At 34.4% G+C, this 21,686-nt stretch overlaps 2 protein-coding genes across 3 annotated transcripts; both read left to right on the top strand.

Moving 5' to 3' along the window:
• Nucleotides 1-461: 461 nt before the first annotated feature.
• On the top strand, nt 462-11,621 carry LOC130048038 (cysteine and tyrosine-rich protein 1-like). The gene is made up of 3 exons (XM_056144027.1): nt 462-622; nt 7,679-7,969; nt 9,411-11,621. The coding sequence occupies exons 1-3, from the start codon at nt 577-579 to the stop codon at nt 9,674-9,676; spliced, it is 603 nt and encodes a 200-aa protein (XP_056000002.1). The 5' UTR covers nt 462-576; the 3' UTR covers nt 9,677-11,621.
• Nucleotides 11,622-14,496: 2,875 nt separating this feature from the next.
• On the top strand, nt 14,497-20,976 carry LOC130048037 (uncharacterized). 2 transcript variants are annotated; one of them, XR_008796867.1, is made up of 2 exons: nt 14,497-14,873; nt 20,451-20,976. XR_008796867.1 is itself a non-coding variant. In XM_056144026.1 (2 exons), exons 1-2 carry the CDS (start codon nt 14,613-14,615, stop codon nt 19,090-19,092), a joined length of 1,503 nt encoding a protein of 500 aa, XP_056000001.1. In that variant the 5' UTR covers nt 14,497-14,612; the 3' UTR covers nt 19,093-20,227. The 2 variants fall into 2 exon arrangements, 1 of the variants encoding a protein (XP_056000001.1); XM_056144026.1 differs by lacking the exon at nt 20,451-20,976 and adding an exon at nt 17,851-20,227.
• The last annotated feature ends 710 nt before the right edge of the window (nt 20,977-21,686 follow it).

Raw genomic sequence — 21,686 nt, 5'->3', positions numbered from 1 at the left:
CTACCTGCCTTATTTTTAGTACTACCTATTCAAAGATATCAAAAGAACGATAATTTTCATAATATCAAAAGTAGATGTTATTTAATAAAACCTTTTATATAAAAAACGTCAAAAGAGACCGGCGACAGAACGAATTATCAGGAATTCTGAACAACAAAATTTTTTGCAACATTGTCAGAGTTGAAACCTTCTTATTTCAGTTTCAATATTTTTATCTTAATAAGAGAAGAAGTATGATTGCCGAACGTAATATCGAAATAAGCAATGAAGAGAATTGGAATATCGATCCCGAGGGAATTATACCCGCGTCAGAAATCGATGACATCTATCCGTCGTACCTATGGATACGTGTCCTATAATGGAAATCGGGCTCAATACAATTAAACCCTCCTCTCCCAGCACACAAAACAAACGATTGATTTTTTTTTTTAAAAACTTAGGTCTTTGTTGAAATGCATATCACTTATTCACTAAATTCAGTAATGGCGGTTGGACATTATTTTCTCTTTGACAGTACTTGATAGTTTATGGTTATATATCTAAGACAAATGTTTTGTCCATAACACGGATATAAGAATGATAATAGAACCGCTACTGATTTTGTCTTTGACCATTTTAACAGGTAAGAATATTTTATTTCAAATAATCATATAAAATTTTCAACAATAATTTAAAACGGAGACGTTTCCTTGGCGTATAATGGAACCTGTGACTACAATTTTTGTAAAATGTATCCACTTTTTTGGTCATTTCCAGAATGTTTATGATTACCAAGTCGATACCTTGATTGATATTCACTCCAATAAACCACCAGGGTGTATTTCTCCGTCGGAACCTATCGATCATCTATCGTAGAATATGTCTACATAATGATTTCTATTTTTTGTAGACTTTGACTTTCCAACGAAATCTTCTCAAACCTCAATAAAAAGCAATCTTAACAGAAATCAAGTTTGTACCATTTTACGTATACAGACTGTGAACAAAAGTATCAGATTTATAACGTACTTTTTTAATTCAGTTCGCAGAAAATACTCGTGTTTAAAAAAAAAAACTACCCCCTAAATCCATTAAAAAACGAAACAAATGCCATCATTTGAAAGAGGAGAGAATTTTGCATCTTTCTGACGAAATAGAGGCTATTCAACATACCAAACCTTAATTTTGTGCTTGGTCAAATGTCAGTATGTTTTCAAACGTTTCTCCTGAACAAATTTCTTGTTCAATTTTGATGAAATAAAAACACCAACTGATCTCAGATGTATTCACAGTATCACAGTCCTATCATTATCTACTGTATAGATAGGACAATTTTAACGCAAACTTTAATTCGAGGGTAGTTATTCTTTATACAGAAACCTAATGATCAATCTCATTAATTCCATTATCTCATCGCATTTCGTTCCCCCGACCGATGGTCGCATCTCATTTCCACGACCGATGGTCACATCTCATTTCCCTGACCGATGGTAGCATCTCATTTCCCTGACCGATGGTTGCATCTCATTTCCACGACAGATGGTCGCATCTCATTTCCCTGACCGATGGTAGCATCTCATTTCCCCGACCGATGGTCGCATCTCATTCCCCCGACCGATGGTCGTAGGGGAGACATGATGGACAGCCTGTAGGCCAAAGAGCGTCAACCAGATCTGTCTTCCGCCATTCTGATCTGGGTGGACTGTTCACTCGGGTCCACCCTTCCAACTCTTCGCCTGTCCTCCGCGTCTGCTGCCACCTTCTAGGATCCCTTGTAAAACTGTCTTGGATAGGCTGTTGTGGCGAGTGATGAGTCCAAACCACGACAGCTTCCTCCTTTGCACAAGGGGTTTTGCAGACCTGCCCATAATGTTAGTTGAGCTCGAGGAAAGTCGTTGGTCTTATGATCTTTCTAGGAGATCCCTAGCAGGCGTCTATACATAGCACTTGGTCTCAAACATTAGGACTCTCCTGGTTGTCTCAGTTGTCATGGTCCAGCTCTCGCAGCCGTAGAGAAGGATAGACAAGACTAGGGTTTTGTACAGTGTAAATTTTGTTTGAAAGATGATGTCTTTACTGCCAGTGCGAAAGCGTGCATAGTCTTGATTTTGGTGGTAGAACGGCCATCCTTGGTGAGTGTGACTACAAAATTAAGGTTAAGGCAAACACGGATCCATGGGCACATCAGAGGTGGAATCAGGTACTTAAGAGGAGTAAGCATCCCCTGTTGATCGATCATATCCACCGTGAGCTCTATATCTTGGTCAGGTAAACGGCCTAATAATTGGTATGAAACACACTAGACACTAATACATGTAGCAGGTTGTAATTGCAAATAACATCATTATAACGACCACAAAATTTGCGAAATTCTGACTTTAAACGAGACATTTGAAACTGTAACAGCAACTCATTTGTTAATAGCTTGTCTAAATTTGTCGATAAATCTAAATTTCGAATTGAAGTCCATAGTTAGATATTTTTCTTCTCACGTAGAAGATTTTAAATAAATTCTGTCTCATAAGAATATAAACACAAATCGGCTAACAAAGGAGCACAATTTGTGCCCATGGAATTCCAACAGACTGTTGGAAGACTTGATCTCCAAACACTACGTAGATATTGTTAAATAAATCAGGAACTTCAGCATTTTTTAAAAATCAACCTCAGAGTTCTTTTGCGTAGAATCAGAGTGGTGTTTAATAAAATATTTTTAGTAACTGACCAGAAATATGAATATTTCATTTTTCTAAGTTTTTGAAAAAGCAGCGGCATATGATGTCAAAAAGCATAGCCTTTAATTCATCGTGAGGAATGGTCGAGTAAAGCGTTGAAAAGTCATGCGATTTGATGCTGTTGATTTTGGAAAAAGTTTTGCAATTCCAAATTTACTAAAAGTTTTTCGAGTGGTTTTTTTTTTGTTTACACAATTTCTGGTATTTGTTATGGCATAATAATTTGGGGTTTCTCCTTCATAGGTGTTGAAAAAATTCGTGGGGAGCAAAGCTAGAGGCTTGGTAGAACACTTACTGGATCCAACAAAGGGTCTATGTTTGTAAGGTTTTTGTGAAGTTTAGGAATCGAGTATGGGTATGGTAACTCATTCATTCGTCCCATTGGGTGGATTATTATAGGTGTTTAAAAACTGAAGCATGATTTTCAAGAATTTCATTGTTTGAAAGGACAGTTGGAGTATAAGTACGATTACGAAAGTGGAATCGATGCCAAGTTCGTTTAAAATACAGTCGTAATAATGAGTCTTACAAACAAAGACAATGTTGTTACAGGCTTTATCTGCTGGAAACAACACATATTCCTCATGTAACCTATCTAATTCTTTTATCACTTCCGGTTTACTAAACATAGAAGGATAGATGGTACGTACTTTTGTTTTGATGTGTCTAATACCCTATTATAATTTTTATCAATAGTGGCAAGGCATCACGTTCTCATTTTTCATATTTAGCCCACCATCTGGCATAATTTTCAACAGAATTCACTATAGAGATGAACTTCTTCGTCAGTTGAAAGACCGAGGTTCTCTGAATTTAGGACCTTTTGAAATAAGTGAATTAAGGTAATCATTTTAAACTATATCGACATCACCAGTAATGACATGTCCATGTGGGCAGTTGAAAGACGAAGAACGAGAACATAGAACGACAATAAGATAGAATGAAGTCTAGTAGATAGGTGTTCCAAATAGTTGTGCATCAGTTAATCGTTCTTGAATTGACTCATCTTTTAGCAGCTGAGGAATCGGTAATTGTTACGATGATTTACAGGGAATCAACAAAATATGCCGATTCACATAAATTTATATAGTGAAAATCAGTAGATGCATAATAACGTATGTTTTTTTTTTTTTTTTCTGGTCTAGTTTTCAAATGATTAAATGGTTTACTCAAATTTCCCGTCCTAATGGCAGTAATGATAGTTGTCCGAAATAATGCGTCAATCTATATTGCCTGAAATAGCTGAGATTTCTAATTGATATTTTCTCTTGTTAATTAAACAAGTAATATACTAAATCAGGAAACACAGCTCTCTCTCTAGTTTGTTGGATACTTTGAAAAACAGAGAAATAACGATCAAAAATGTCAGTCAGTTTCCCTCTATATTTTGTTTTCGGAGTTTTGAAAAAAAAGAAAAAAAAAAAAAAAAAAGAAAAGAAAGAGAAATGCGTATCATGATCACAAAGTATGAAACATTAAAGTTCAATCCAATTAACATTCTCAAAAATATTCGTTTGTATAGTAATTAAAACAATCCAGAATTTTTAGCAGGAAGAGGGGGTGGGGGGCAGACAGGGATAGCCTTTGATTTTGCTAATTCATTACATTCTAGGGGTGGGGATCTGGGGATCTACCCTATGTAAAATTAAATATAGAATAAATAATTTCTCAACAATATATGATTTCCCAGCCGATCACCCTCATACATCGTTCTAAAAATAGCCAGTTTCTACTTTCTGTAAGCTTTTGAGATAAATATAAAGTTAATTTGTGCTAGCCTTCACGTAAAGTCTCGCATTTACAAACGTCTATCTCATCTGTGATATGTACGCATTTAGAAATAAGATATCATTAATTTCATATGTAGCTTTTTCATCAATAAATCAACGTTCTTGGTTCCTGGCTAATTACTGCTATTGATTGGTAGGGTAATTTTGAGACGTTTGTCGCCGATCGAACAAAATGTGATACGGGTTCAAGAAGGATTTCTTCAAACGGTATCAACGTCAGTAGAAATTCTTTGAAAGCATAACATTTTCAACGGAAATTGAGTTCAAAATTTTAGAATGTACCAAACTCGGATTTCAATGAGAACATTGTATCCCCATGACGTCACAGAATGTCAGCTTTGAACCAACCATTGTATGGTATTGTAAGCTTGCTCTGCAGCCATCAATATTTCATAACTGTCTCGTGTGACGACAATTAATCAATAGCGACTGCACTAATGCAATTTACTTTTAATTGTTTACTCTATATATTGGACTTTTAATTCTTTTAAAACCTTTTTAGGGCAAACTTAATTATTCTGACATGCAAAATAAGATATCTATCCCCCGACTATTTAGATAATGGGATTGAATGGCAAAACTGCAAGTTTGACCTGATGGGTCGAACACCCCCAACCCCAAACCCCAAACCCAACCCCAGTGTTTTAAAAATCGATTCTACGATACATTGTCCAGAAGTTTATTGTTAGTGAGAGGTGTAAATATTTAAAAATGTTTCAATCCCATCTAGATCCGCTCCAGACCTGTAATCCTTTTCGAATCCGCCTTTGATGTAATGAGTGATTATACAACATAATGTCATCCAGGAAAACACATTATATTCCAGCAAAACAAAACATGCTTTTAATCACACACAAACATTGGCATGCGTGTGTATAGTATTTAAATCTCTTAATGGATTAATATTATGCCAGACACGATGACCTGATTGTTTCCCAATATTGAAAATCATGATGGGGTGTTAACATCCTATATCGGCTTTGGCAGCCTAATCATTTTAATGGACAAATCAATTGACGGTATAGATCTACAGCGTACAAATGATTGTGTGCTATCGATTTTCCGGCCTTTAAGATCAGTGTCACATCACTAGGGTATTAAATATTTATCCGTGTCCCAGATGTGTAGGTTCGCGTTAATTGGAGTAGTTTATCCATCTCCGAAAAAGAAGTTTCTTCAACCGGAAGTTATAAAATGTCATGAAATCCAGTGTTATTCGTACATATGTACAATGTAGTTGATTTTCTTTTATATTACATGTATACGAATTGTTTTTGAAAAGTTACATCGCACTGATAATTGTTGATTAAGCCGGAACAGACAGGGCTGAGGAAATTTAGTAGAAATCGATAGACACTTCTGGTGTTAGTAACTTCAGAGATGTCGACCTGTCCAGATATTTAAAGTACATTATCCATGAGGTGTATTTAAAACGATTTTTATAATTTTATAGATATTCTACTTCTTATTTTAATACTTTCCAATAATCATGTATGGGTTACTAAGTGGAACATGATCCCTCCGTTAACCCTGAACCTTGACTTACCCAGAGTTCGAGTGACCTCTTGAGTTAAGTTCAAGTTTGTTCCCCGTCTCTAGCTATAGTATTGTAAAACATATTACATAAGCTAAAGTATTGTAAAACATATTACATAAGCTATAGTGTTGTAAAACATATTACATAAGCTATTATAGTATTGTAAAACATATTACATAAGCTATAGTATTGTAAAACATATTACATAAGCTATAGTATTGTAAAACATATTACATAAGCTATAGTATTGTAAAACATATTACATAAGCTATAGTATTGTAAAACATATTACATAAGCTATAGTATTGTAAAACATATTACATAAGCTATAGTATTGTAAAACATATTACATTAAGCTATAGTATTGTAAAACATATTACATAAGCTATAGTATTGTAAAACATATTACATAAGCTATAGTATTGTGAAACATATTACATAAGCTTTAGTATTGTGAAACATATTACATAAGCTTTAGTATTGTAAAACATATTACATAAGCTAAAGTATTGTAAAACATATTACATAAGCTATAGTGTTGTAAAACATATTACATAAGCTATTATAGTATTGTAAAACATATTACATAAGCTATAGTATTGTAAAACATATTACATTAAGCTATAGTATTGTAAAACATATTACATAAGCTTTAGTATTGTGAAACATATTACATAAGCTTTAGTATTGTAAAACATATCACATAAGCTATAGTATTGTAAAACATATTATATAAGCTATAGTATTGTAAAACATATTACATAAGCTATAGTATTGTAAAACATATTACATAAAGTGGAACTACGCCCAAAGCTAAGTTCACCGCAGTCTTTTTATTGTACAGGTCACCTTGGCCTACTTACAACAGAAATTCTTCTATATCTCACAGTCTAAATACTGTAAATTCAGGTCGCCGTGGCCTGATTTACAGCGGAAATTCTCACATCACCGTCTAAATACTTTAATTAGTCTACAGGTCGCCGTGGACTGATTTACAGATGAAATTCTTACATCACAGTCTAAATACTGTAAATTCAGGTCACCGTGGCCTGCTTTACAGCGGAAATTCTTGACACACCCAACTAGATACTGTTAATACAAGCAAACTCTAGGTTTGATATTGCTCAATCTTTCTTCATGATAATGATGATGATGGTAATAATGATTATGATGTTGATGAAAAACAAAGAGTGATGATTGTGATAGAAGGGGTGATTAATTATAAGAATAATGATAATGATAATGATGATGATATTGATGATTATGATGATAATGATGATGATTACGATAGTGATATTGATGATGATGATAATGATGATGATGATGATAATGATATTGATGATGATAATACTGATAATAATGATAAGACTAATGATAATGATAGTGATACTGATAATGATGATGATGATAATGATATTGATGATGATGATGATGATAATAATGATGATGATGATGATGATGATATTGAGGATTATGATAATGGTGATGATGATGATGATGATGATGATGATGATGATGATAACGATGTTAGTAATAATGATGATGATGATGATGATGATGATGATAATGATGATGATGATGATGATAACGATGTTAGTAATAATGATGATTAATATAATGATGACGATGGTTTACAGAGATATCAGGAGAGGAAACATACTGCGTTAATCGTAACGACAGGTTTCCATGTGAACATGGTTGCTGTGGAGATTATAAGGACCAGCACTGCTGCTCGTTCGCGGGACTGATCGTCGGCATCATTGTGGGAGTGGCGCTTCTTATTGCGGTGATAGCCGGGATAATTTACTGCTGGCTCAAGAAACATTGGAGGAAGGAGTCACGTGATCCCATGGCGGTGCCAAGTCACAATTGCCGAGGAGCTAATGTCACGGTACTTCACCAGTCGAGGACTATGGCCTTCACTACAGGTACTAAATCATGTGTGTCATTACAAGTACTAAATCATCCGTGTCACTACAGGTATTAAATCATGCGTGTCACTACAAGTACTAAATCATGCGTGGTAAATCGAGTGGACACCATCTTAAAGTTGTACTAGTTCTTATTTATTGTGTCGATTTTTTTGTCGCAAAATTGTGATTTACTATTTCAATGATAGAAAAAAATGTTCATAAACCTCTGTTATTAACATTTGTGTTAGAAAACCTATCCCGAGGCTCTGATTAAAGTAAAATTACATTATAGTCTTCCCGTATAAAAATTATTTCTAGATAATGCTTTATATTACATAGAACCGAAATCTTTATTTTGATAAAAATATTAAACTTAATTTTGATTTTATCAGTGACTAAGGTTAAAGTTACATACAAAACTATCGTAATAGCACATTTCTCTGACAAAATAAAGTTTTCAGATGGAGAGGTATTATAACTTTAAGGATCAAGAAATTTAGACATATTTACATTTTTTTCTGAGAATGCGTTGGTGACTATTTTCAGCTCCCTAACTTATATTTGTATAAAACTATTTAGTTGTTAAATAACATTTAGGAATGATACCTTGCTTTAAAGTTAAAAAAAAACCCCCAAAAAATCAATAATGATACTTCGAAAATGACGGAATGTTCATTTTTAACCGTTTTTTTTTTTTAAATTTTCAGCAAAAATAAGGCATTTCTTGTCGGCGTACTTTGGGTCGTACTACACAAATCACACATGATCAGACACCTTTCCTGGTGTGATGTAAACCATGTCAATACATGAAAACAATGCCTGCTCTTAATTATTTCAAACCAGAATTTATATAATTATGTTGAACTTGAAGCTGTATCTTGAAGAAATGGCGTTTTACCCTTTTTAACCTCTTAGAAACAGCCCACACACAAGCAAAATTGTCATCACAGCTATGTTTTTCGTGGGCAGCGATTTAAAACTTTTGAACCATTTTGAATTTCTAATGCTTGTATAGGTACATAATTGCATTAGAATTATACCTACTATATTAGTAGTCCTTCACTGAAAAGGCTTCAGATGTACATGTACTAGTATATCATAAAAATTGATTAAGCTTAATTTGGTATTTTTGCCCGTTTCCTTCTGTTTTAAGACATTGCACACGACAGAGAAATCATTTATGACCCCTGATTGTGTTTCGTATGTGAGACAAACCATGATCATTCTCCATGAGCTTTATTCTCTTGCTCATAATAATGAACCCAAGTTTCATCTACAGTCACCAGACGCAAAAGAAAATCATTTTTGGCCTAAAACGCTTTAACAAGGCGCTGCATACTGATTCTTTGATTGCCAATTGCTCATCGCTACGATATTTCGGGTTTTGCATATTTGTAAAACTTAAGCATTCTAATTCATATATCCTACTTTTAAATGTTCTTTTAATTTTTTCCAGGTTCCTCCAATCACAGTTCCGGATTATCTCCGTACGATCTGACTTTTAATCAACAGTTTCCTCCGCCCTACAGTGCACAAGTGCCCCAGGCCCCAAAGTATTCCCCACCCCAGGCCCGTAAGTTTTCCCCGCCCCCTTACTCGCAAGCCCCACCCCCTTACTCAGCCAAGACTCCCGCGCAACGAACAACTTTACACAGCATTGGAAGTGAAAGCAATATCATCACCTCAGCCAGCTCACGGATTGGTCCGCCACCTGTCTCCTAGTTACTGCTGATGACGTTTATTTTACAAAATATAAAGATGTACAATATGTTTTGATAATGGAATATACTTGTTATGTAAAAACTGATTTGTGATAAAGTTTTACATGAATTTTCATACATGTACCGTGAAAGCTCTAAACCCCCGAGTCTAAGAATAAGTATATTGTCAAGCAATTTCAAAGTAGTTAAGCCCTGCAAAGGAACGCGTGAGAATGATCTCGTCGTTCTTCTATGACTTTACTGCAAGTGACACGCTCTATGAAACATAATATGCAGTTTTTATAAAACTATGCTGCTGGTTATCTGTTTAAAAGGGAGCTAAATGTAAGTACGTCACTGTCGTACGTCACATGTGACGTCATGATGACACAAAAGTAAGATATTTGAGAAAGGTAGATGGAAAGAAGGAAACCGTATTAATGAAACAGAATTTTAGGTCACCAGAGTCATTCAGGTGACCTATTGCTGTTGGTCTGCGTCCGTCGTCGTCCTTCGAACATTATTAAATTCTTCTTGATAGCTACCATTCCGATTCTTATCAAAATTGTTTATCGGAACTGCCTGCAGAATGCAAAGACCGAACTATATCAAATTTAGTATAAAGAATCTTTGGGACAAGAGGGACATAAATTGTAAATTTTACAACTCCTTTACCCTTGTGCCTTATGGGCAGGGCGAAAACTGCTAAAATTGACTCATTTTCAAAAATGGTCTTCTTTACAACCGCAAGTGTGTAGGAAAACTAAATGCATATTGATATAGAACAGGGAGGCCTCTATCAAAATTGTAAATTTCATGATCTCTGGGGTAGAGGTTCCAACTCCAGGTGAGGCCAAACTTGGTATATAGAGTTTATGTGTAAAACATTTGAAAACATCTTCTTAAATTTTATTGGTATGAAATGGAATCTAAATGGATATTTGGAAGGAACAGGTAGTCTATTACCAAAATTATAAATTTCATGAGCCCAAGGTTAGGGGTTATGGTACCAGGGTGGGACCAAAATTATAATTGTAATTATAATGAGTTTGAAATACTTCATTAATTTTGCTGTACTGCATAGAAACTAACTGCATATTCAGGAAAAGCAGAAAGGGGTGTTCCAAAATGGTGAATTCGCAATCCCAGGGTTCTGATTCTAGGGTGGATGTAAAATAGTCATATCGTGTTAATGTTGTACATAGAATATGTTATGTAAAGTCGTTCACCAGTATATAGGCACTTTCAGGGACATCTATAATTTAAGAGCACATCTTGATTTATACTGCTGCTGAATATTAGAAGTTAGCTTAGATATGCAGAACAAGAAAACTATCAGAGAAAATTATTCCATAACCTTTGGAGCTAGTCATACTTTTAACTAATACTCAGGTTACCAATAAGGCTTGTGGGCCTAGGCCTTATTCCTGATTTCTGGTTTTCGACGTGGTGCTTGATTGAGTGCGTATTACATCTCATGGCCTCATTATATTAGCGGGGCTAAATAACATCTATAAAGCTGTGATATATAATTTTGATAGATTTTTTTTAATTTGTAATAATATTGATTCTAAGTTTGACAATATCCAGATAATCCTATTGAAATGAATAATGGCATATTGGTTTTTTAAAAGACATATTATGGATTTGTTCAGAGAGAGAGAGAGAGAGAGAGAGAGAGAGAGAGAGAGAGAGAGAGAGAGAATATACTCATTCACAGTAAGCGGATATGCAATTTTGTTATTGTTTGTTTGGTTTTTTAATTGTTGTGTTTGTTTGATTTTAATTGTTTGTTTGTTTGTGTTTTATCACAGATTCACATTCTACGCTATACTATAGTCATATTAATAACAATTACATGTATTTAAAAACGTGATGATAGACAACACCTCAAGTTTGTGCAAAGATTCTCTTCTTTTTTCTAACCGATAAGACCATTTTGAAAATAAATTATAATGTAACAATGATTGTTCTTTTCACTTTTATTAGAATACGGCGAGGCAATAGTAAAAAACTGAGACATTCTTCGATATGAAATTCAGTAATGTCCATGTTAGAATAGTAAACAAAAAATAATGATAAGAGATTCTGTTTACCAATATCGACTGCTCTTGTACTGAGTGATGTCACAAAGTTATACTCTGAAGTGTCAATTTACTGTGCAACATAACACCCCAAAATCAATGGCGCCTTGCGTCAACCCAAACTTGTTTCATGTGTTTGAAACGTGTTAAAGGATAAAGATTTCTGAAAACAATCGTTGTACAAACTTTCCGCCGATATCTTTTGAATGAACAAGAGAAAAATAATGATTTTGTTTTCGTAAAGACAAAAAATGATGCTTTTGACGTTGTATATGGTTCATTCATAATTAAAATAATCAGTTATTTAGTACATAACAGAACACTGATAATTTATGGCTGGACCTGGAATTGAACCCGGGACCCCTGCATTGATAGCCAGGTACACTAACCGCTGAGTTATCCAGGCCACTATCCATAATCCATATGACTCAAATCACTACATTCCTCCCTCCGCAAAATGTATTCGGCCTAAAAGGCACACAACCCGTATTCTTTTGCCTTCTCCTGCAAGTCCAGGGAAGGTTAACAGCACCAAATGTAACAGAAAAGTAGAATTTTCAAGGATGTATTGGGAATCAAATCCGGGACCCCTGCATTACTAGTAAGGTGATCTAAGAATTACGTTATCCAAACCGGTATCAACGATCTATGTAACCCAATTCACTACAGGTATACTAGTGTAATGTTCCGGAAATTTATTCATCAACCATCCAGGTTCTACATTGTAGTTTTCAATGTAAGCATCCGTATTTTAGTCACATGACCTATCACTATAAATACAGCGTGAAACAGTTGTCGTCCAATAATAACCGCACCTCCCCTGACGACAGTGGAAGCGTGAACCAGAGTGAGAAGACGTGGTGGGCAAGATTAACAGTAGGTTGCAAACAATAAAGTTATTTACTGAGTAAGCCAGTGTTTGATTTCGTACGTTGTAACGGTGGAGGCATTGAGGCTGTTCATTTAATAGGCTGACCTTAGTAATAAGAGGCCTGTCACTGTCGAGGTCGACCAGATAAAGGCTAGCCACATAATTCGTCTGTCCTGTGTACTGGACTTGACTGACGACCAGGCTGTTGCTCACAGTGTCTGCATGAAAAGGCTCTACAGTGTGTGCAGCGGTTGACGGGCTGTCACTTGTACTGTGTGTCCTGAATAAGACTGCAGTACAACCGTTAGTCCGAGGTCAGCCAGTCGTTGGCTTAGGGTGGTCATACTCATTATCTAATTATTTTGATATAATAAATCATTTGGTTAACCACTGATCTTTGTATGATGATTGAATTCCCTTGATTACAAAGTAATTATTAACCTCGTAGGGTTAGGCCATATTTGTGTATATTTGCAGGCCCAATTTCTAATAGCATTCCCAATTTTATTTTATCAAGGAAAATTGTTATTCTAATTACACCTCGAACCCTTGAATTGACAAGGAACGAACTTTGATAGCCTTTTAGTTTATAAGGAAATGTGTTACACAAGTATGTCATCTCTCTAATCCAGTACAGGTATACTAGTATGTCATATCTCTAATCCACTACAGGTATACTAGTATGTCATAATCCACTACACGTATACTAGTACGTCATCTCTCTAATCCAGTACATGAATACTAGTAAGTCATCTCTCTAATCCACTACAGGTATACTAGTATGTCATCTCTCTAATCCACTACAGGTATACTAGTACGTCATCTCTCTAAACCACTACAGGTATACTAGTACGTCATCTCTCTAATCCACTACAGATATACTAGTACGTCATCTCCCTAATCCACTACAGGTATACTAGTGCGTAATTTCTCTAATCCACTACAGATATACTAGTACGTCATCTCCCTAATCCACTACAGGTATACTAGTGCGTAATCTCTCTAATCCACTACAGGTATACTAGTAAGTCATCTCTCTAATCCACTACAGGTATACTAGTACGTCATCTCTATAATCCACTGCAGGTATACTAGTACGTCATCTTTCTAATCCACTACAGGTATACTAGTATGTCATCTCTAATCCACTACAGGTATACTAGTATGTCATAATCCACTACAGATATACTAGTACGTCATCTCCCTAATTCACTACAGGTATACTAGTGCGTAATCTCTCTAATCCACTACATGTATACTAGTGCGTAATCTCTCTAATCCACTACAGGTATACTAGTATGTCATCTCTCTAATCCACTACAGGTATACTAGTATGTCATCTCTCTAATCCACTACAGGTATACTAGTACGTCATCTCTCTAATCCACTACAGGTATACTAGTACGTCATCTCTCTAATCCACTACAGGTATACTGGTGCTTAGATATCTTTCTAATCCAATACATGTGCCATTTACAGTAGCTCTCTGAACATGAATAAAAAGACTCAGCTACTAGACATGCACCAATTACAGCACTAGCACTGCCTTCTTGTATAGTATGGGGGTTGGTGTTTCATACTTAATTGAAAAAAAAACCCCAACTAATAATAAGAGTTATGTACTATTATTAAGATCTGTAATTGCTCAAATTAATGTACGTGTTTGTTCACCATTTTGTTTTTAAAAAATGTAATGTAGAAAAAAAAAGTAAGGCATGTAAATGTGAGAACAGGGATTACGTTCTGTATTATAGCATCACAAATCTCGTGAATTGTGCCTCGTAAATCGCATCATTAATTATTTGCTACAACATAGAAATGTATTGCGAGTGATACTTTGAGGCATTGATGTAGGTTAAACTTGCTGTATGTATAGGCCTTTCCGAAAACGTGAGTTATCTTTCCTTGATCCGGAACGTAGTGCGCTTGCGTAATTTCGTTTCAGACTTCCGGGTAGTATATTCAGAAAGCGTCATTAACAACACTACGGACGACAGTGCAAAATGCCACAGAGATATTGCTGTATTTGCAGCAACCACGCGAACAAATATGTTGACGGTAAAAAAATTACAATGCACAGGTTTCCTTCAAACGATAAAGTAAGGAAAGTGTGGATAAAACGCTGCCATATGATTCGATCAGACTTCAACTTTAAGAATTACGATCAGACGAGGTTGTGTTCGGAACATTTTGTGGGCAAATGTGGACCAACTAAGGAACATCCAATACCAACTTTGTTCCCAACACGGATATTTAAATTATCAGTAAGTATACATTTGCTCAGATGTTTACTTTCCAATATTGGAAAAAGAGATAAGCTAGCCTATGATGGCTTATATTGTTGAAACTAGTAATGTCAGAATGCGAGGAAATTTAAACTAGAGGCCTACAGGCTAGGCCTATAGATAATAATTTACCCTGACACATGTAGATATATTACACCTATCCATGATATGATATTATATAATGTACTATAATTATATTATATTTAATATATTATTATAATATATTTTACCTGGCTGTTATAGAATATGATAGAATAGTATTTATTACCAAATCAGGGCCCAAATGGGCATAAACATGTAACATATATAACTGTTTATACAAGGAAAGACAATACACAGTGAAGAGTAATTCTTGGAGTAATACACTCATTAGTGGTATTTCAAGTTTTATATGTAAGCATTAATTATAGTACCCAGTTGATACATGTGTGTTATCCCTAATGCAATATATAATATGCCTGATACATCAACAAAAGTCGGTGCTAAAGGATATAAAACAGAAATTCACTTCAGCCTCATGTAGAATAAGCAGATACATAATATATAGATTAAATAGTAAATCACATGTGTGAAATATATTAAACTGCAATGGACAGCAAGGGTAGTATAATATTCTTAATTGTGTTAATTAGTCCACTTCTGCCCAATGCAGAGTATATCTCAGCATGCACATTAGAACAGCTTATTAACATAATAAAGCAATAAACTCGCAGTAAATGAGTCAATATATATATCCATACATGACTATGAAATTGTTTAACTAATGGTGCATATTGTTAATATTGTAGCGATGTACATCTGAACATAATCACAAAAAATATACCTGATATACTAACAAGAGACAGCAAGAGTTGGTACTAAAGGATATATCAAACAGAAATCCACTTCTGCCTCATGTAGAATTAACAGATACATAATGTATAGAGATAAACTATAAAGTTTGTATGTTGAACTGTAGGTGTAAATCACACTAAACTGCAATGAACAGCAAAAGACAGTGCTAAAAGATAGTATATTATTAGTTATATATGTTAATTTATCTGCCCATTAATGCATAATGAGTAACAACAACATGCAGTCCAACAACATAACATACTATGATGGTGGTTTTACTTTAAAAAAGTCAATATCCAAAAATAAGTGACTATATGAAATTCTTTAACTATACATCTGACTTATGAATTCAAATAATTTGCATAACACATCAATTATGAATATATCCTCACAGTTCATCAACCATAGAAATTGGTCATAGACATATTGTTAAAAAGATGACATTTCAGTGATATTGTGGACAAGAGATTAATTCTTGATAGATTATGTCATCCGGACAACATAAATGCATTTCATCTTCTACCTCTTTTAATTTAAAATTGGGACGCAGTCTCTCCTCTCTTGATATTCCATAATGTCTACCCCTCTCAATCATCATAATGTCTAACTCTCTCAATCATCAGATTGTGTGAAGCAATTCGAAATTTTGTCAAGAACTGTCTTTTCTCAAATTTTCTTAAGATTAATAAGTATAAGGTTGATCTAGCCCAAAATTTTGTTTCATTGTGCAGTAAGAGTCCAACTTCCCAGAGGTATTTTATCAATTGTTCCCTTCTTTGATACCACTTTTCATGAAAATATGAATTAAGAATGTGTTTACAGTGATATTTAAAGGATGGTGCAGTTGATTTCAGATAGGATTTTAACTGAGGAAGTATAGTTGTTTGAAATTATCAATGGAACCAAACCATTATGATTTATTTTTGTTGAAGTTGAATATTGAGGCAGAGTCTGCAGCTTTTAATAGAGGAAATGTGTCATCTAGGTTCTCTAACCAGTAATTCAAAATATGCTGAACAATGTTGAAACTCATAGGGTGTCTGCCTAATTCAGAAAGAACAGCAAATTTTGTACTTTTGTTATTCACACCTAATAAAAATCTACAAAGTTTGTAATGTAGTTTCTCACAAAGTGATTTTGAATATAATTCGTCCAAAGCAATTGTATGGAGCGCCAAATTAACATAAACTCAAATAATTGAAGATGTCTTCAATTATTTGAAGATATCATCAATTCAATTATTGCACTCTTTAAAGTAGTTCCACCCTCCTGTGACATCATAGATTTTTCAAAATCAATTATTTTTTAGATTTATGCTTGATATTACCATAGATTTTGTTGGAGTCTTTTTCAATGGTAATAGTAAAACATCTTGCTAAACATAAAAAATTCAAAAGTCTAAGTTATATATAAATAACCAATAATATGTTTCAAAATAATGAATCCAAGGGCAATAACTCTGTTTTTATTGAATCCTTTATCAAGTTCATTATGTGATAGATTTTGCTTATTTTTTATAGATTTTTGAATAGATTTGTAAAGTACCAGTTTCATGAAACTATTATGAATACTATTATATCATTTTAACCAGTTTTTGTGAAATTTTAATGATGCTGTTGAAAGAAATATTGCAATTTTCTGACATTGATATATGATTTTGTATATGCATGTCTGGCATTTTAAAAAGTGTGATGACATATATATCTTATTTGATAATTTATTAGTTTTCACTCAAATGAATTGAAATAAATACACATTTAAAACTTTTATCAGATGATAATGCGAGTATGGAGTTACCTTAATTGAATTAATGCGTGCATTAAATCAATTATTGCTCTCATCAATTGAATTAATGTGCACTTCAATTCAATTATTGCTCTCATCGATTAAATTAATGAGCGCATCAATTCAGCTGAAGAATTAATGCTATCATCAATTCATGCAAATATATATATATATATGGAAAGTCTTCAGATAAGGGCCAAGGTGACTCAGGTGAGCGATGTGGCCCATGGACTTCTTGTATAAATATTCATATTGACTGTATGTAAGGTTTAGTTTTCACAAATGAATGAAATACATGTAATGAACTTAGAACTTAGTGTTCTTAAATCTTTTGTAGAGAATGGATGCTTCAGAGTCAACATCAGATGCTTCTGATCAGAACAAGGAAGAATCCATGGATACTAGTACTGAGATGGAATCCGTGCAGACGGCTGACACCAGCTTGCATACAACTGGAGCCTCTGAATATACGTCTCTAGATATGCATGACTATTTCGGTAGTGAATTCACCACTGTTACCAGTGATTTTGTACATGTTAACAAATGTACACAAACTGTTTTCGCAGTGTCTCAAGATCAAAGCGTACAGACCAACAAAATGAGTACAGAATTGAAAAATAATTTCTGCCAGACAGATTCAAACAAGTGTGATTTTTTATGTCAAGCTTCAAAACCCGATATAGTGTTTGAGGATATACAGGAATCAGATGAGAAGATTATGTTTTACACAGGAATTCCAAACAAAGGTACATTTAATTTACTGTTCAATGAGATTGTTGTCCCATATCACAGAACTCAAACAGATACCGTTAAGAACTGTGGGGGGAGACCAAGATGTCTGCGAATAATAGACGAGTTCCTCCTCGTGCTTATGAGACTTCGACTTGGACTTCTCATAGAAGATTTGAGTGACAGATTTCACATCTCCAGATCAACATGTGCAACAATCATTAACACTTGGATTGACTTTTTATCCGTGAATCTTTCTTTTCTCATATCTTGGCCTGACAAAGAAACAAATGATAGAACAATGCCAGTCGATTTTCAAATGAAATACCCAAACTGTCGTGCCATTATTGACTGTACAGAATTTTTTACAGAAACTCCACAATCTCTTTCAAACAAGTCCCTCATGTTTTCACACTACAAATCACACTCGACATGGAAAGCACTTCTAGCAATTAATCCCCGAGGAGTTATTACATTTGTCTCAGATTTGTGGGGTGGCAGCATTAGTGATAAACAATTATTTAAGAAATGTGGAATTTTAGATTATCTAGAGGCTGGAGATCAAATTATGGTTGACAAAGGCTTTTTAATTTCTGATTTAACAACCCCTAAAGGTGTTGAAATTATCATACCACCATTCAAACGCAATGGAAGATTTAGTAGACGAGAAGTGGAGGAAACACGTCGAATTGCAAATTTGAGAATTCACGTAGAAAGAGCCAATGAGCGTGTGAAAAACTTTCGAATTTTACAAGGAACAATGCCTATTACCTTGTCTAAAGTTGCTAGTAAAACTTTCAAAATTTGTGTTGCTCTCTCAAATCTGCAACCTCCTCTGGTTCTCAGATGATTGAAATACATTATTCTGAGATTCATGTACGACTTTTCAAACAATTTTTAGGTAATATTGTGTATCATTTTCAACCAGCAGTACATTATAAGTTTTCTTTGACTACATGAATGAATGTCATTTTGAGAAATATATATGTGTGTGGATGTTAGGAAACTACTAGTATACAAATATTTCCAATGAATTGGATTGTGTTCTACTATATCATCATGTATCACAGAAAGGATGAATCCAATACATGTATATAATTTAAATTGTTCAAATGTGATAAATCTGCTTTTATCAAACAAACATTGTTTTGTTGTATTTATTTCATTTGCAACAACAAGTGGGGATCAAATAATTATGTAAAATAATGAAATTGAAAATATGTTTGTGCTTCTTTTTAATTTGCATTCAGTCAGTCTTTATTAAACAGACATTTTGATCTTCGAACTCGAGATGAGAACAGCTCTGGAATTACTGCATATTTGTAGAATTTCTCCAATTTGATAACTACTTCATTCCAGAATAGATCATGATAATAAATTCTTTCAACTGAGTGGTCAATTAAAGTCCAAACAACAAAATCACACCATTTTCTACCAGATATAGCTAACTGGCCCTGAATTTGGTAGTAATAATTGTGATTTCTTTTTAGAGTTACTTTACCATCCAACAATTCACAGAAGAAATCTTTCTGTGATGCAGCTTCTGATGGTGATAGAGTTCTATATTTGTAGGGGCATTTTATTTCAAGAGTTCCACAAGATTCTTTGCAATGTGGACAATGGAGAAGTCCATCTGGGCTGGTACCAAGATACGGGTAACTTGGATTAGTAAGGAGACCACATTCTTCTACATGCAGTGAAGGATGGTGTTTTTTGGCGCGATATAAATACATGCGTCTTGCTGCAGCCTCGTGAGTATTTCCCCAGTGGGTGGCATCTGATTTGAAAGAATTGTAATTCATGATGGATTTCACTACATTTTCTGAACCAGTTGTTTCCCTCATTTTGCAAATTTGTCCAAAGTTGGAACTTGTTACCCTACCAATTCGTGCTTCAATCCAGTGCTTGCTTTTTCTTTGCCCTTTTGTTAACTGTTGGATAGTTTTTACATCATTTTCTGAAATTGACATTTGTTGAAAATACTCCTCAATTTTTCCTGACAGAGATGGGAATCTAGTTTCACAGAATCACGATATTGAAAAGGAACATTTTGTAGGTTGGGTAATGACGAGCTATGCATGTCTTCCTGAATAGGGATTGTTTGCAGAAATGCTGCATTTGGATTGCATCGACGCAATTTTTCAGCAAATTGTATCTTATCAATGTCAAGTAGTTTAGAACCTGATCTACTTGTGTCTTTTTTTGCAGATTTGTGGTGCCCAAAGTCTTTGTTCTTTTTGAAGTCATATTTGTTAAAAGACAAATCTTCTGCTTTTTTGGGACTCAGTTTCCTTTTACGTGGTTGAACCCATTTACACTCTGCTGACGTTGCTGAATTAAGTCCATCAACTTTCTTCTCCGTAATATCTACGAGTGCATATAACGTAGCAGATATATGGTTGCATGCCTCACCTTCCCTAAAATTATCATAATGGCAGGTTGATATGCAGTTATAACAAATATTCTGAGAGTATTGCACAGCGATACATAGTCCCCTACCGGTTGCAAAAATTATTGGACCGCAACAATATTCGAAGTTCATTATGTAGATAATGGTAAAGGGGGAAATTATGAAACCAGGATAGGAAAGTTGGAAAAATATCAAAATTAATATGTAACTTGTTATGGAAAAGCAATGTACCAAATATCAAATGAATATCTGCAAGAACAGCGAAAAAGTGCGGAAACTGATTTACTGGACTGACTGGCAGACAGACGGAGTGCAAACCTAAAGCCCCCCCCCAATAAAAAGACAAACCTCTTTAACGCATACTTCAAATGGGGGAGGGGGTGTCGTTTTAATTTTATGGGTTCAATTCCTCAGTTAAACCTTTTATTTTACCACTCAGTACTACTCCAGAAAAATTTAAGGGGGGGGGGGGGGTCACCGGCTTTTTGCTTGCTTACCATTTTCGTTTTTCATGTAGAAATTTCCCATTATTGAAATGTTATAGCCACAAGTTTAAAAGATGGGTATTGATAATAATTGTTATTCAAAATAATTTTATTTTAAATCAAGCAATTTATATGATTTTTAGCGTTTAAATACAGGGTATGTAATCTACGTATCCACGAATTTCAGGGGGGGGGGGGGGTTACTGCCTCCGTGAAACAAAATCAATTTAGCATGAACATATACTTCGAGTTTTCCACTTAAAAACTGTCATGTTTATTTCATTTTTTTCCTCTCTCTCTTATTACAAATCTCAAAAAATCGAAACAATTTCACTTTTTCATTTATATAATTTTCAATTTCATCTTTACGTTAATTTTCTATAGGAAATTAGAATCTTTTGCGTGGTTAGGTCGTCGTCTATCAAATGTAAAAATATTTTCTTTTTTTCAAACGACCGCGTTAATTCGAATCCCTCACGGACATAAGGTTTTTTCAATCTAGATTTTTTTTCTTATTTGAAACACACTTCTAGAGTATTCAAAAATGTT

The sequence above is a fragment of the Ostrea edulis genome, chromosome 7 (assembly GCF_947568905.1).
Source record: "Ostrea edulis chromosome 7, xbOstEdul1.1, whole genome shotgun sequence".
Taxonomy (NCBI): Eukaryota; Metazoa; Mollusca; class Bivalvia; order Ostreida; family Ostreidae; genus Ostrea; species Ostrea edulis.
The sequence above is the reverse complement of the archived record's forward strand: the minus strand, read 5'-3'. Positions and strand labels throughout refer to the sequence as shown.

Bases quoted from the DNA above. Each gene is read 5' to 3' on its own strand.
- LOC130048038 (XM_056144027.1), top strand. From the start codon at position 577: ATGATAATAGAACCGCTACTGATTTTGTCTTTGACCATTTTAACAG. The intron at 623-7,678 runs GTAAGAATATTT...GATGGTTTACAG, and splicing joins GTCTTTGACCATTTTAACAG to AGATATCAGGAGAGGAAACA. The intron at 7,970-9,410 runs GTACTAAATCAT...AATTTTTTCCAG, and splicing joins GACTATGGCCTTCACTACAG to GTTCCTCCAATCACAGTTCC.
- LOC130048037 (XM_056144026.1), top strand. From the start codon at position 14,613: ATGCCACAGAGATATTGCTGTATTTGCAGCAACCACGCGAACAAATAT. The intron at 14,874-17,850 runs GTAAGTATACAT...AATCTTTTGTAG, and splicing joins CACGGATATTTAAATTATCA to AGAATGGATGCTTCAGAGTC.